Here is a 16,250-nt window from a genome sequence, read left to right as displayed (position 1 = left end):
TGAAAAGACAAGTCGGACGTGGCTGTTGGGGTCAAGGGGGCTGATGTGGGGGGTTTGTTTGAATTCACGCGGCACAGCATCTCGTTGCAATCCTTCTGACAGGCTACATGCATAACATCCTATTGCACATGCAATATGAAAAGGTCCGCACACTCATGGAGCTCTGCGGAACAAAGCTGCGCTGTTGGACTTCTCTATGGAGGGCTAAGGCCCAAATCAGGGAGATGCTCAACATGCAACCCAACCAAAGAGAAAGTGTATTTAAGAATCAATGCTATTCCTTGAGTGTACAGAAGATTATTTCCCTAGTAAGTGTGATTATTTCCCTAGTAAGTGTGATTATTTCCCTAGTAAGTGTGTATTCATTGTAATTAACAACACCTGTTAATTGAACTTGGGGGTTCTATCCTGTAGGATCTAGCAAACCCATATGTGAACCCATACCTGGATTTTTACCCTGTAGATTCAGGTGGTAAAAATATTTACAAGATGTCCCAGAGTTACAAGTGGCGTGAGGACCTTTCTCGTGAATATCGTGCACAAATGGTGGCCATAAACAAAAAGCATTACTACATCTATGAGCCCTGCCAGTTACATTCAGGGGAGTTGGTGGTACCCATCTACTTTTACAAAAAGAGGATGATAAAATGTATGCAAAATGTGTCAAACCCAATCATGATGGTTTGTCACACCAGCTGGATTTCAAGATGATAATACCCAGTGACCTGCCATATAAATCGCCAAAGTTGCTCTCCATAGATTTTGAAGAATTTGCATTGAATTATTTTGAAATATGCATGTGGGGTGATAAATCATTGTCATCAGTGTGCCACAACACACTATGGGGTGATCTCTTAATCTAGGGCTTACATTAATGAAATTGTTTGCTGATTTATTAATGATTTTTGTTTTGGTATCTTTTCAGAGGATGATCATGGATCTTTATCGGCCATAAAGTTGCCAAACGAATGGCGGAAGAAGTCTGGCAATAGAATTATTAGGCATGTTCCAATTGCGCTGTATTGTGATGATACCTCAGGAAATCAATCAAAAAAATGGAATAAGCACATCAGTTATTATTTCTGTCAGCCTCCTGCTAGCTTAGATAGCGCAGAGGACAACAAGCCACGCCCAAGCGCAGCCTTGCTAACGGGTCGCGGGCCTCTTACGGGCTCTTCACCCCGCCTCTCCGAGTGAAGCATCCAAGGAAAAGCCTTGGCTCACAAGCAGGGCCGACGCCGGCGCGAGAGCAAGTACATTTCCGTATACCCTGAGGAATCATCTACAATGATTCCCAGGATATGAGATTCCCTGAACCGTCGGGATGTCAAGTATCTTCGGGCCAACCACAAGTTGGCCACGCAAGACATGAGTATAAGTACGAGGAGCTTGTCCCCAAGGAACAGCTCCCCAGATCATTAGTTACCAAGCCCGCTTATTTGTTGCATCGAAGATACAACGATTGGGGCATTTATTTCCTGATCCACCTTCCACCACCTTTCCACTTCCGACTCCGCTCTCAACCTCGACTTACCCGAACTAAGTAAGTCTAGGTTTTTCCCTTTTTCTCTCTTCCCTGTCCTAGACAGGAACCTTTCCACGAGTCCCTAGGACTTCGGTTGTATACGCTCAACCAGCCCCTCCAGACGGAGGCGCGGCTTTCCTCCTTGCGCTGCGGCCAAGTCAAGCTCCAACTGACGTCGTGACAGCTGAGATCAGCTGAAACCTTAGAATATAACTAAGGTTTATATTCAGGGCGCGGCCACAATAGAGACCCGCCCTGACAATTTCACCCAAGCAGGTCTTCCTCCCAAGTTATCAAATCAGCAGTATAACTGTCATTTCCTCTCAACATCTAACACAGCCGGGCCATTGGAATTGGCTGATCAAATAGTTGATGAACTGAAGTGAGATTTCTAATTTACATCTCATGGTAGAGGTAGAAGTGAAGATTGATGAATAAAATAAATGAATTTTACTTCTATTCCCCAGTGATATGACTTTAAATGGTTGTGTGGATTTTGACTGCCAATTGCAACAAGAGTTCTTGTTAGCACTGTGGTTATGTGCTTCCTAGGTGACTCCCCAATGCACACAGAGATTACCAACACTCCTCTGCCTGGTGCTTCATTGAACCCCTGCCGCATCTGCCATTTGGGAGTGGAAAAGCGGAGTGATAAATCAGGTGAAGACTACATTTATCAGTTCTTAGGAATGGACTCTTTGGGAAACAGGGTATGTAGCTGCTGGATGACTTCTTTAATGATTATTTGAGAATCTGACAACCTCCATTAACTATAGGATGTTGTGGATTTTAGAGACTGGAATGAGACCATTGAAAGCTCTTATAAACTGTGGGAAACAGCAGTAAATCATTCAAAAGATGATTATATAAATGAATCCAAAGCCTTGGGAGTCCAAGATGTGATAAATAAGGCATTTGTAGACATGCTGAAAGATAGGAAGAAGGTGGGGGAGGTTGGTAAGATCATGGCTCTTGATGAGCATCAGAAACACAAACTGTTCAACCCGTTTCTTTGCCTGCTGGGTAAGAAATGAATTAACACTGATTCTGACCCAACATTAACACTGACAATTTCTGCATTCTGTATCAGGTTTTGATGGATGCCAAGATACACCTGTTGAAATTTTGCATGTGATCCTCTTGGGTATAATCAAATACATAACCATAGATTTCCTCAGTAATACTATCAAGCCACGGCACATGAACAATCTCCTTGGAGCATGGCAATCATTTATCACCCATTCACTTGATCTACCAGAAATAAATGCTGCATACTTATATAAACATCACAAAAGCATGGTTGGAAAAGACTTCAAGATTATACTTCAATGTGCCCCATTTGTTTTCTTTCAGTTCATGGATGAACAGCAAAGAGAATTGTGGCGTTCACTGTGCAGGATGGCCCCCTATGTCTTCCAGACACACATTTCTGACATGGATGTTTATCTCAAAGAATTGGAGATATTGGTTGATCACTTATTATTACAGCTCATGAAGTGCAATGCAAGATGGGTCAACAAACCCAAGTTCCATATGCTGATACACCTTGTACACTCTATTGCACGCTTTGGTCCCGCCAGCCTTTTTGCAACAGAAAAGTTTGAGAGTTTCAACAGTATACTTAGAAATGCTTCCATTCACTCAAATAGGCAGCATCCTGGAAGAGATTTGGCAATATCATTTAGCAATTTTCAATGTCTGAGGGCAATTTTGTCCGGTGCTTATCTTTGGAATCATGTCAAGAAATTTTATTTTGTAGCATCTGCAAACTTGAAACGTATATTTCAATTGGAAGATATACAGCAATCCATGGGCTACGTTCATTCAAGTATTCATGGTTCAGGCAGTCAGTTCCCAGAAGTTTTGAAAGCCAGACTGCATAACTCAGATAAATTAGAGATTCCGCAGGGGGTTAGGAATAAATATCCCAACCAGCATATTACTCAGGTATTCTGCATGAAGTTGGATGATAAAAGAAGTGTGCAAAAAGATTATTTTTTATTTGTGGATAACCCAAGGACTAAATCAGGAAACATATGCCAAATTCATTCAATGTGGAAAGTAACATCAAAAAGCGCGCTTGGCCCCAAAAAACCTATCTACTGCATGCAGGTTAATTTGTTTGACCAATCAAATGTGTCTGATTACTACCAAATGAGAATCCTTAACAGGACCAATAAATACAATATTTGTTTGCCCGAGGTATGTCAATTCAATATGCCTGAAATGTATCACATTTCAAAAAAAGGAAAATCTAACCCTAACCCATAATTACAGGATATCATTTTTTGCCTCAATGTACAGCACAACTGCCATGACAGTGGATGCCAAGTCAAATTGACCTCAAGGCGCGTGAATCATAACCATGAGGGCAATCCTGCAAGATACATGGTGGACCACAAACCAACTGATTCTTACATTCTGAATTCATGCTCATTTCATGAATCAGAGGCCCACAGAAGACTTGCTGGAGTGCCACTTGAGCCAGTCCCTGGCAGAGATTTTTCAGAAGCCATTAGGAAAGGGATAGAAAAATGGAAGAGTGAAAAATTTTTGCCCAACCAAGAAGAAGAAATATTTTTCCATCAACACCAGCATATTGACTCAACAAGGAATTCTGTTCAACCTCACATTAATCAGAGGGGGAGGAGCAATTCTGCCATATCTGTCCAACCATTTCCTCTTCAACCCAACACTCCTCACAGGAGCAGAAGCAATTCCGTACAGTCAGTCCAACCAGCCCCCAATCAATTTAACCATATGAATCTGGTTCAAAATATGTCTTTACCTCAGAAAGCAAGAAGGGTTCTCTATACTCTGCCTAGTGGTGGCCAAATTATAGACGTGCATCCACAGCCATGGCCACCTACTGGGAGTGCCTTGTTCCCATCCCAAGAAGCCTTTTTGGCCAGCCCAAATACTGATATTCAAGATGGAGCTCCCCCAGTAGTCAGCACCACAGGAAATTCCATGTACTGTTCCCCATCAACAATTTCTTTTCAGGGGGGACAATCAATGTATGCATCAAACTCCAATGGCAGAACTAATTCAGCATCATTAGACCACACTATGTACCATCCCATCTACTGTCCTTCATCCAGAAGCTCGTTGGGAGGGAGGGAATCAATCTATGCATCAAACCCAATTGGAGGATTACATGCCTTATCAGCAGGAAACACAATGGAAAACCCAATTTACCATCCTCAAACAAGTACCACATCAAACCCATTGGTTCAATTCAATTCCCCCCCAGTGGGTGGCACCATAGGAGATTCATTGTATCAATCTTCATCCAGAGGTTCAATTTTGGGGGGGGGGGCAACCAATGTATACACCAAACTCCAGGAGTGGATTATATGCCACCCCAGCCAATAGGAGTGGATTTTATGCACCCCCAGAGAGCACAAGTGGATTCTATGGGCTCCCAGCCAGCACCACCACAGGAAATTCAATGTACCATTCTCCATCCAGAAATTCCCTGGGGGCGGGGCAAGAAATTCATGAAACAAGCACATTTGATCCTTTGTATGACCCAAGAGCAAGTGGTCCTGCAGGAAATTATCAAACCTCATCCCAAAGATGATTGTTGAATAGTATTAATTCCTACTGGTGAGGCCCTCACAATGACTAAAGATCTCACAAATACTCACTATTTCAATCATTTCAAGTATTGTGAATGTGTAAAAAAAAAAACAAAACAAAACAAAACAAAACAAAACAAAACAAAACAAAACAAAACAAAACAAAACAAAACAAAACAAAACAAAACAAAACAAAACAAAACAAAACAAAACAAAACAAAACAAAACAAAACAAAACAAAACAAAACAAAACAAAACAAAACAAAACAAAACAAAACAAAACAAAACAAAACAAAACAAAACAAAACAAAACAAAACAAAACAAAACAAAACAAAACAAAACAAAACAAAACAAAACAAAACAAAACAAAACAAAACAAAACAAAACAAAACAAAACAAAACAAAACAAAACAAAACAAAACAAAACAAAACAAAACAAAACAAAACAAAACAAAACAAAACAAAACAAAACAAAACAAAACAAAACAAAACAAAACAAAACAAATCAAAACAAAACAAAACAAAACAAAACAAAACAAAACAAAACAAAACAAAACAAAACAAAACAAAACAAAACAAAACAAAACAAAACAAAACAAAACAAAACAAAACAAAACAAAACAAAACAAAACAAAACAAAACAAAACAAAACAAAACAAAACAAAACAAAACAAAACAAAACAAAACAAAACAAAACAAAACAAAACAAAACAAAACAAAACAAAACAAATCAAAACAAAACAAAACAAAACAAAACAAAACAAAACAAAACAAAACAAAACAAAACAAAACAAAACAAAACAAAACAAAACAAAACAAAACAAAACAAAACAAAACAAAACAAAAAGAATATTTTTTTGTATGGAGTATAGATTCATTCATTTAGTTTACAGCTGATAGAAGACAAAAATGTTATTAAACAAGTTGTTTTCAGACATCCTCCAGAAGTTTTGATATGTATTGGCAGAAAGAATCCTAAAGCAAAAAATCACTGGGTCTTGGGTGTAGTACCGGCACAGTTTTAGTGTAGGATTACAGCTCCTTTAACCCAGTGAGTCCTCATATGTCAGATTGGCTGCAGGTGACACAGGTGAGCAGTTCAAGAAGTTCAATGGTTGAGACAGACAAGTTACATTTGCAGGTGGACAAAAGAATAAACAGTAGATGAATAGGAGAACAAGTATACAGATCAGTTATGTTCAAGCTGCGCAACAGCAGAGGCTACACCTAAAACTATCAAATGAGCTGGGCCCAGTTTAAATCCAGCATCCATGAGATCCTGCGCAGTCATGCCTTTGAAGGCAGACCAGTGGTAGATAGAGTGTTTTTTAATTATGGAAATAGTGTGTTTTTCATTTCCTTTGAGATGTGAAATGAGAAAAAACTGCTCCATTGACAGATTGAAATCAGCCTGGTGCAAGCGTTGGCGCTTGGCAGGAGGGATGTCTCTAGGAACCGGGTCTCCAACAGCCACAAAACCCTCCACTGGCCCCTTGGCAAGAGCCAATGGCAAATTGGTCTTGGAATCGTTGTCCGAACGAGGCGCGGGGTTGTCCGCGTCGTCCAAAATACGCGGCGGGCTGTTGGCATCCGAGCTATGTGGTGTTGGTGGTTTGCTCGCCTGCAAGTTGGTTGTGCTGAGATCGTCCCAGATGTCCTGAATGAAAACATGCAGTTCAGTTGATGGTGGTGGTGGGATGCCGAGCAGAATGGGAGCATCCATCACTCACTTCAACTTTTTAGAAACTTTCAAGGTATGCATCAGACCCCTTGATCCGTACCGCGGCCCTGGCGCCCATTGGCATCTGCAGCATACATCGGCGGAAAATTGGGTAGCGGTCTGGAAACGGGTACCTACTGATCCTCCCACTGGGTTTTATTATTTGGCCAACCCAAGCGAGTCAGCCAAGGGCATCTTCTTTGTTGAGTATGCCACCCAATTTGAAATCATCCCGGGTTGAATCGAGGTTGCTGAGAACTGCGTTCTTGAACCAAACACACCGGCAGGAGTGATTGGTGATCTGCACAAATGATGAAGGCTCACAAGGCCATTCAGCTGGTATCTTCTCAGGTGCGGCAAGCTGTAATGTGTTGTCGCACAGCCAGAGATTGTACTTGATTTCAACTGAGATTGATTTGGTTATGGCCATGTTGGTGGGGAATGGAAAAGGAGGGATGGAGGACGGGAAAGGGGGATTATAAGGAACTGTCCAGTTGTCCAGTTCTTGGTGTTGAATGAAGATCATCCAACAGGAGGACAGGGACAGTGGCAGCGGGGTTTGATGATCATCAAACCAACAATGGGGAGATTTTCCCGTTGTCTCAACTGGGTCCGCGAGATTTTTTTGTTGGTTGGCAAGATTTCTATTTACATGTTTATTTTGTAACGGTGGTAGAACTAACAACTATCTAAGTGCGGTCCTTGCCGACGAACCCGCTCCGTTCCTTGCCGACGACCCATCCGAGCCCGGCCTTGGCCACTCGTACAGACTCGTCCAGGTTGGACCGGGTAGTCATTGCGACGGCGAGATGGTGAGGTTTGCTTGAAGTGATGAGGCGAGATGGCGTGGATTAGTAGAGGTGATGAGGGTGGGGGTGAGGAGTGGTGGTGGGGGGTGAGAGCAAGGTGCGGTGGTGAGTCCAGGTAAGGAGGGGATGGGGGACTTAGAATTTTGCTTGCCCTTGACGGCCGGCAGATTTTTGGTCAACGTTGATTGTCGGCAAAATGACACAGGCAAGTTAACATGAAGTTAACATTGAGTTGCCAGAATTCAAGTGCCGGCGGGTGGGCTGGCTATTTGGCTGTCAATTTGACGGCTGACGCGGGGGCTGGTAGCTGACCAGTCAAGCCGACCAATACTTGGCCCCTCACGTCAGATTGCCAACCAAAACCTTAATTCATGCAACTGCCGTGTAGAAATGTGGGTGCTTTCAAGGGGCCAAAGAGGATTCCCCACCGCGGATTGAGTGATGACTAAATGTCTCTCACGCGGTGGTCTTGCAGTTGAACCCCCGCCGGGGATTTTTTTGGCTTGTTGGCGGCAGGGTGTTGGTTGAGGTTCAACAAGGGGGCCAACAAGACCCTGGCAACCCCCTGTAAATGGGTGCCACCAAAATGTATGAATTTCCTGGCCAAATGGCGACATGGTACGCACAAAAATTGTATGAATGGCCTTTTTTGCAATTAAGGGTAGGCACCTCAGATGTATAAAATTTTCCTCAGGGAAGGGAGGGCAGTAACCAGAAATGTATGAATTTATGAGGGGAGCCAAATGTATGAAAATTTTGGAAATCCTCTGAGTGTATGCACGAAACGTGTATGAATGGGCTATGCAAATGTATGAATTTCTGCAAATTTCAGGATTTTGGGTGCCACCAATTTGTGCGGGGTTTCGGGGTTCCTAGGCCAGGTCCTAGGCCAACATCGAATCCTTCTGCAGTGTACCTGAACAAGAAGTCCTCGCGCTCTGTGAGATACTGCCGAAGGTTCCAAAACTCTTTGTAAACATGCGGATTGAGCCGATGGTCCCGGCACATGAACAGTTGATAAAAGACAGCCAGGACTGCCACCCTCTTGTGAGGCGATGCAGATTGGAAATCCGCAGTGAGAGGCTTGAGGGCCTTGGGGCGTATTTGGCTTGGAGGCTTCCCGAGTGTTCCCAATGCAAGTTGAATCTCGGAATTTGTCTTGAGGATTTCGTCATACGCTTCCTCATCGCCTGTTTCTGAGAATTCAGTGATGGCCGGAAGTCAACATCAATGGGTTCAGGCGTGGATCGGTGTAAACGATATCTCATTCTACAAACCTGTTTTTGTTTTCAAATATTTGAACGGAAAAGAGTAATCTGATTCGGGAAAGATGTAGGGTCAGTGAAGATACCATGAATATTACCAGGAAGATAGATTTGATAGTAAGACAAACCTCTTTGATGGACGCGCTTTCCGCGGTGATTATTCAGAGGCTTTGCAGCCCCTTTTGAATCTTCAGAAACGTGTAATACTAGATAGAGAGACATCGGGGAGAATCACGAGAATCAGTAGGGTTCTTGATAATTCATGATGTCCGGATTGGAGTGAAATGTTGAGCAATCTCGAGGCCTACGTGAAAGTGACTGTTCTAGATAATTCACTGTCAAAATGCAAATTTTGTGTCAGTTCAGGTTTAGCAAGACAATCAAGAACTGGTTATCCAGCTTTAAAGAGCGCCAAAAGAGGAAAATACTTCAGAGTGGGGTTATTTTACCTGGCAATTTGGGGTAGGGTGGAGGCTTCGCACCTACGCGGATTAACTCCTCATCACTCGACGCTAAGGAGGCTTTGACTCAGTTGGAAGCCTGGAACGGGAACCCAATCAAAGAGATGAATTAGAACTCACCCGTTCTCGCATCTGCATCTTGAGTTTGTAATACAAGACAGAGAGACATCGGTGAAAACTATGAGAATCAGTAGGGTTCTTGGAAGTCCATGATGTCCAATTTGGACTGAAATGTTGAACGATCTCGAAGCCTACCTGAATCCCGTCTCGAAGGTTTGGGTGGTAAAAAAACAAGTCTTGTATCAGTTGTTTTAGTCGCACAATGCAGATCAGCTGGTCCTCCAGCATTTGCAGCGCGAAGAGAACGGAGAGAGGAAAATGTATGGGAGTAGATATTGCGTAAAAGTGGGGTTATTTTACCTTTCCAGTAGGAAAACGAGGCGTCCTCAGTTGGCGCTGTGGAGCGGGCAACGGCCTTGGAAGTGCAGATTTCCTCGAGTAATTCATCCATTGCTTGTGTGCTCTCTGCCAGTTGACAGATGAAAAAAGACAGGCATAGGACGATAGATGCTGTGATTCGCATGCTGCGTTGCTAAAGAGTGAGGAAAAGCAGAATGATTAGACCGGATGGTTGATGTAGAGACAGGACGGGGTAGGGGCAATTTTATCTCCAAGGCTTCCTCTTGTTTTGGAGAAAGCTGATTTGACCTCCAGGAGCTCCCATAGGCAGTGGGTCCAGACTCCAACTTGTTTCAAGCTACTTCCAACCCCCGTTGCTCATTGGTACATGTGTATCAGCCATCAAACATGAATATGGCCATTTGGCACCATGTTGTAGATTTTCCCGGCTCATACATAAGAGCATCATATGTCCATGGGTCGCGGGTGTCTCTGAAGACCCGGCCTGGCCCCTCATGTGCGATTTGCGTCAATACCGGCACATCTCCAGGCTGTTCGCTTTTCGACTTTCTTCATTTTGAGTCCCTACGGAAGCCCCGGATGGACACCAATTCTGCCAATGGTTTTCACATCGACTTTCGTTTTGGACATCAGGTTTCACCTTTTGTATCCGACGATCCGAAGATGCTTCCCAAGTGGCAATGCGACAGGCGAGGCGAGCTTAACTCGCCCTCCGTCTAGACTCTTTGATCCGGTTTAAGCCTGCGCCTCCATGCCTGATGAAAGCTTTCAATCGGACTCCGACTCTCCCGCACTCCTTGCCAACAAAATCGTACCCTATTGTACCCCTCTCACTGCAAGAAACCCTTATGCAACTGGCACCAGTTGAAATGCAAGATTCTCCCGTAATAGCCGTTGAGTGTTGGCCAAGAATTCAACGGGTCTTTTTGCACAGTGACTGTGCATTGAAGCTTGGTGAACAGCAACCTTTGACAAAGGCTTTTGTAGCACCGCAAGCTTCTTTGGAGCTCTTGCATGTCAACTAGTGTCAGTTGCGTGAGTTTTTGTTGCAGTGTCTGGCCTTCCAAACCCGCCTATAATTGAAAGCTGGTACAGGATAAAGAAATCTATGAATGTGAATTTCAAGGGCCTGTCTGACTACCTCTTATACATACGTGATTTATGTAATCCCATTGATACATCCACATTTATTAGAGCTCTCTTATGTTCTCAATTTTTCACTCATCATCTCAATTCCATCTTACACCTTTTCTTCACTTTTGTGTGTATGTAGGTCAATCCTGTCATTAACCATCATTAATTTCATTTTTTGGTTTATTTTCTCCCCTTAGCTCTCTTTGTTTGTGTTTGGATATGCTGAAATCATGGTGTTCTTTGAAGCCTGAAAATACTACTGATCAAGGATGAATGGAATCAGCTAAGACATAATTGGGCACCTATCACATCACATTTTTTGCTTAATTTTCTTTGCTTCTGTTGCTGCCATGTTCTTTTGGGCTTCAGTGAGAACAAATTTATAGTTTGAATAAAAAATTATTTTGTATATAATCTCTGTGAGACCATCTGAGTCAAGTGGAAAAAAACTGTTCCTTTTGTTTGTGCAGTATCTAATGATGTGCCAGGCGTGCCCCAGGACATTAGATGGAGTGAACATACCCCCCCAACCACGCTTGAAGTGCAGCATATCATACAGTTTCCGGGAAAAATTATACTTGAGAATATCATCTGAACCACTTTCAAGCTCTTTCCAGAAATTGCTGAGGAGAAGCAGAAAATCTTCAATGTAACCTTTTGTCAATTTTCCATTTTTGTGTTCATTGAAAAGAGAACTAGAGACTATGTGCAGAAAAGTTTATTATTTGAATTCTTGATGAAATTTGATTATCTGATTTCCATCTGTTGGGAGCCATCTGTAAGTTGTTATGAAGCTTTAGGGACATGTATTCTGCTATCTCCTAGGGACATGTATTCTGCTATCTCCTTTGAGAAAACCGTGTATGCTTCAATATCAAGTTTCTCATCTGACAGTATTAAGATGGTTTTCAACCTCAGTGAATTTCTTGCTGTATCTGGTAAGATTGTTGGGTCTGGATAGGGAATTCTTGATTTTGATACCCTTCTAAACAGGGTAATAAATTTGGGCGCATACTCTTTGGGGATCCAGAAATATTCATTACTGGTTTGATGACGCTCTTTTTTGAAGAGGTCTATCTCAATTTCCCTTTTTATTTCTCTCATGACTTGGAATAGATTCACAACGTAGTTTTCCTTGAACGCGCCCTGTGATTCCTCATCAGTTTGCGTGTTTGATTTTTTTTTGACAAAACTCCAGTCCTGAACATCGAACGGTACATGTTTTCTTTCATTCTCTTCGAGTCGGCTGAGCCTGATTTCCCTACATGGATCATTCTGCCTATTCTTGAAGTTTTCAATTTTTTGCTTTTCTTTTTGTTGCAATTTGGCGGTGGTAGCTGTCATACCTTCCGGTTGACTCGGATTCTCGACTAGCCAGTTATTTTGGTATTTTATACTAGTCTTTTGTCTTTGATCCAAGTCAATCGGCGCCATCGGTTGTCCTTGTTCTATACTAGCATCAACATTCTTCCGCTTGAGGGGATTAGTCGAACGATCATTCACCGGAAAGATCTTTGATGTGGAGGTCGACGAATGCAGTCCCACCTGGTCGCTTTGTGCAACAGAATCTTTCTTCGAAGCATCAGGGGTCGATTGTAAGGGGCCGAATCGGGGCGTGGTAGGAGATGCATCCGGCGGGAACTCGTTTAAATCGAAAGGTATTCTAGGAATGCTTTCACCTGCTGGGTACAAAGTGGCGAGCACAGAAGCGTGGTCGGTCAAGAGAAGCATACAATAGATCTGTTGAAGGAAATAGAATCGCATGTCGTCCAAGTTTCGCTAGCAAAATGTAATCAACAATCTTGGGGCGTGTCGGCGTGGGTTACGCGCCCCGAGTGAAGCAACCTCCTGATACGAATTTATTTCTCTGCATGTATGATCATCCTGAAGTCCAAGGCTCTTCCTGACACCCACAAGCCCGACATGGGAAGTACGAAACACTACCAAGAGGTGGGTATCCTACTAAATTAGCTAATTCCCTCCTCGGGGGAGCGAAGCGACCTCCGAAGGAGGGACTCACGGGCTATGTCGACCACGCGGCAGTTATGGGTTTCAAAGTTGGAATTCATGCATGCATAAATGCGTAAATCATAAATTCATAAAAATTCTTTGGATAGGAAAGCCAAAGATTAGCAGATTGGTGAGATCCCCTGCAAACAAAGTTTTATGAATTTATGCATTCACTTATAGGGAAATTGCGGCTGCGCCGCAGGAACTTAGACTGAACTCAACAGATAATCAAAGGAAAACCAGTTAATAGGACGGTTCACGTAGGGCCGAAATCAGCAAGACCAAAATAAAGTTTATCCCACAGTCCCAGCCAATTTGGCTAGGAAGGCTTGCTGATTTATAACATCAGCAGGGTTAAAAAATCCCTATGTGAACCGTCCTAATGTCCGCAAAACTTGCAACCTTTGCAACATTGACGCACGGAATGCCATTACCGCTACAATTTCTTGACTCTACCACAGTAATGTACCTGATCAGACACATAATAGCTGTCACATTAATAAAGTGTATAGCAAACCACAAGAACAGTTGTGCTGAATATTTTTACAATGAGTACACTTTTTGTAATGTGTCCCGGAGACTTCAAATGTTGGCAATGTTTTGTTCTAATTCCCAGTGGAGTGCTCCACATTGCAGGAATGTGTTGCTGCAAGTTTTGCGACCAAAATTCTCCAAAATATATTCTTCTGCAGTGTGGTGTGATAGTAACTTGGTAACTATACCGGGGGCTAATTGAGGGATATTATGAGTGAAGATTTGAATAATATTTTTGTATTCAGAGGTGTTGAGATTGGTGATGGGGAAAATATTGCATACAAGAGTGTAAGGGTCAGGAGACCCTTCACTGTTTGGAGGCTGAGTGGTGCAGTGGGACAAGGCACAAGGCCTGGGACGTTCTAGAACCAACATCATTGGGGGCTATATATTTCAGGGCTAGCCAGGCGGAGAGAGATAGTGTTCCAGTTCTCTCTGTTAGTCTAGGTACAAGCAGAGAGTCAGAAAAGAGAAGAGAGAGAGAAATACACAACTCACCTAGCCAGGTGGAGAGAGATAGCGGTCCGGTCCTCTGCCAGGCTAGGGGGGGCAGGGTGATGGCTGGACTATAGTCACTATCATGTGACATGGCCCGTGAGGCCTTGTGAAACCCGCAGGGAGTGTGGGGCTTTACTAGAGATGGGCGCCACACATCCGGGTACCCGCCCGTGTTCGGATACCCGCAGTCGATTTCAGCCATTTCCTGGCATCTGCATCCGACAGCGGGTACCCGCGCACCTGGGCGGATACCCGCGCGGGTATCTTTGGATACCCGCCCCTCAAAAGGTACTCAAGACACAAAATATTCATTTGAATAACAGAAAAAAAAAAAAGATAACCGCGGCGCGGGTGTCTGCAGATACCCGCGCCTCAAAACATGCTAAAGAATGAGATAAAACATGTATTGACATATAAAATAACTGTGCTGACAGCACATCATTCCACTGTCAGTGTCAGCACAGTTCCCTTCTTTGTTGACTTCAACCTATTCTGGTGTTTTTCTAAGTAATGGTGAAGAGTGAGAGGCGGAATCTTGTTGTTCTTTGAGTAGAACGACAAGGCCATACCTCGACCTACTGATTTTGGGTGGAGTTTGTGTCTCCTCGCAGAGACATACTCGCGGCCAAAGTTGAACGTCCGCTCCACATCCACCGTTGTTGCTATACATAAGCAAGGATCAAAAGGGTGTTGGATTGATTGTTGGTGTGATAATTGAGCAAGCAAGACTTACCTGGGCAAGACAAAAAATCCAGCGCCATTTGTAAGAGGCCGCGGTGTGTATTTCCACTTCTTTTCTGCTCTGCCCACCAAGCAAGTCTGTTAATTGGCTCCCCATCATCCAAAAAGAGGCCACCACTGAGCCATATATCCACGGGGTCCAATGATGCTTCTGTTGATCTGGCTACTGCAGCATCCCCGAGCCCTGCCAATACACCAGATGGCTGTAGGAAGAGTCAGTGAGCGGACTCAACCCGTGAATATGATTGAGGAATATAATTTACCTTTGGAGGTCCTTTTTTTGGTGGTTTTGGGGCTGCAGGCGGTTCTCTTGGCTTATACCAAGTATTATACATCTCACAAGTCAGATCAATTGCTTTGTCAATCCACGCCTGAGGCCATTTGGCCAGCTTAAAGTATTCATCTGTAAAAGATGGATGCAGCACTTGAAGTTTAGAAAAAAAATGTTGATTAGTTTCTAAACTGGTCTCATGAAACAAAATTGTGTTCACTGAAAAGACTCACCCATGGCTATTCTGTAAATTGGTGAGTAGTCAGTCAGTGAGTAATACTTATTTGTCAGCTGAAGACCAGCGCGGCATGTAGGGGTTACACAACAAGTCTTGTACATAGTCAACAGTTTGTAGGGGGGTTCGCCCCCCGGGGGAATTTGAAATCTTAGTTCTGAACCAACATCTTGCTCTACTGGTTATGAGCCGGTGCAAATAGGAATTCTGCCTTTCGAACCCCTCAAGAACCACTTTCGTGATCCGATTTCAACTCGGAACTACAAATAAACTCGTTCAGGATCCCGATTCCGACTCAGGACGTTTTTTACTGCTTCTAACTTGGCTGGACGGTCCCAATTTTGACTCAGGACGTCTAAGGATTTTTTGTGAAGCGTTGGGCAGCTAATACTGCTCAAGTAAGTCGGTCTACGTGTGCACCTCCAAGGGTTATTGTGGTGAACTACACGCCACATTCGTGAGCATCCGGCACCCTGTCTTACTTTCAGATACCGGACTTGCCGCGTGGAACAAGGTCGGGCAAGAGATTTGACAAGCCAGCTCCGATCAGGTCCAAATCTCAGACCGGGACGAAGAAACAGGATCGCCTGATTGCGCCGTTACCCCCATCAAATTCTTCTCCACACAGAAGACTGCTCAATTCTCCTCCTTACGCGGCAATACACACTCCACTACCAAACTCGGTTTCTGCAAGTCAAGATGAGATAGAAATGCCCAAAGGACAAGCAAAGGACAAAGGAAAGGGCCCGGAACCAGGGCCTGCGGCGCCGCAATTTATTTCAATCGATCAGTTGGCCGTGTTGCTGCAGAACATCAGCAGGCCGATGGAACCAAAGATAGAGGCGAAATCGGGAACGGATCGGGCGGTTGCGCTGGCGGATGCTCTCGCGAAGTACCAGAAGCTTGGGAAGGCAATCAAACCGCATTTGGCTGAGGACGGTGTGAATTTTCCGGATTGGGAGATGTCGTTGAAGGCCACTGTCACTCGGGTGTTTGAGTCAGCGGAGTATTTATCGGCATCTGGGAGAGATGACGACGAAGATCG

The 16,250-nt window shown here is 43.7% G+C and overlaps 2 protein-coding genes across 2 annotated transcripts; both read right to left on the bottom strand.

Moving 5' to 3' along the window:
- Positions 1-7,516: 7,516 nt before the first annotated feature.
- On the bottom strand, positions 7,517-9,123 carry PtA15_1A851 (uncharacterized protein; the record flags this gene model as incomplete). The annotated part of the gene is made up of 4 exons (XM_053165921.1): positions 7,517-7,649; positions 8,553-8,832; positions 8,914-8,952; positions 9,030-9,123. The coding sequence occupies 4 exons, from the start codon at positions 9,121-9,123 to the stop codon at positions 7,517-7,519; spliced, it is 546 nt and encodes a 181-aa protein (XP_053017064.1).
- A 2,579-nt stretch (positions 9,124-11,702) lies between these two features.
- Positions 11,703-12,680, bottom strand: PtA15_1A850 (uncharacterized protein; the record flags this gene model as incomplete). The annotated part of the gene is made up of 1 exon (XM_053165920.1): positions 11,703-12,680. The coding sequence occupies one exon, from the start codon at positions 12,678-12,680 to the stop codon at positions 11,703-11,705; it is 978 nt and encodes a 325-aa protein (XP_053017063.1).
- Between the last annotated feature and the right edge of the window lie 3,570 nt (positions 12,681-16,250).

Source organism: Puccinia triticina, chromosome 1A (assembly GCF_026914185.1).
Source record: "Puccinia triticina chromosome 1A, complete sequence".
Classification (NCBI taxonomy): domain Eukaryota; kingdom Fungi; phylum Basidiomycota; class Pucciniomycetes; order Pucciniales; family Pucciniaceae; genus Puccinia; species Puccinia triticina.
The sequence above is the reverse complement of the archived record's forward strand: the minus strand, read 5'-3'. Positions and strand labels throughout refer to the sequence as shown.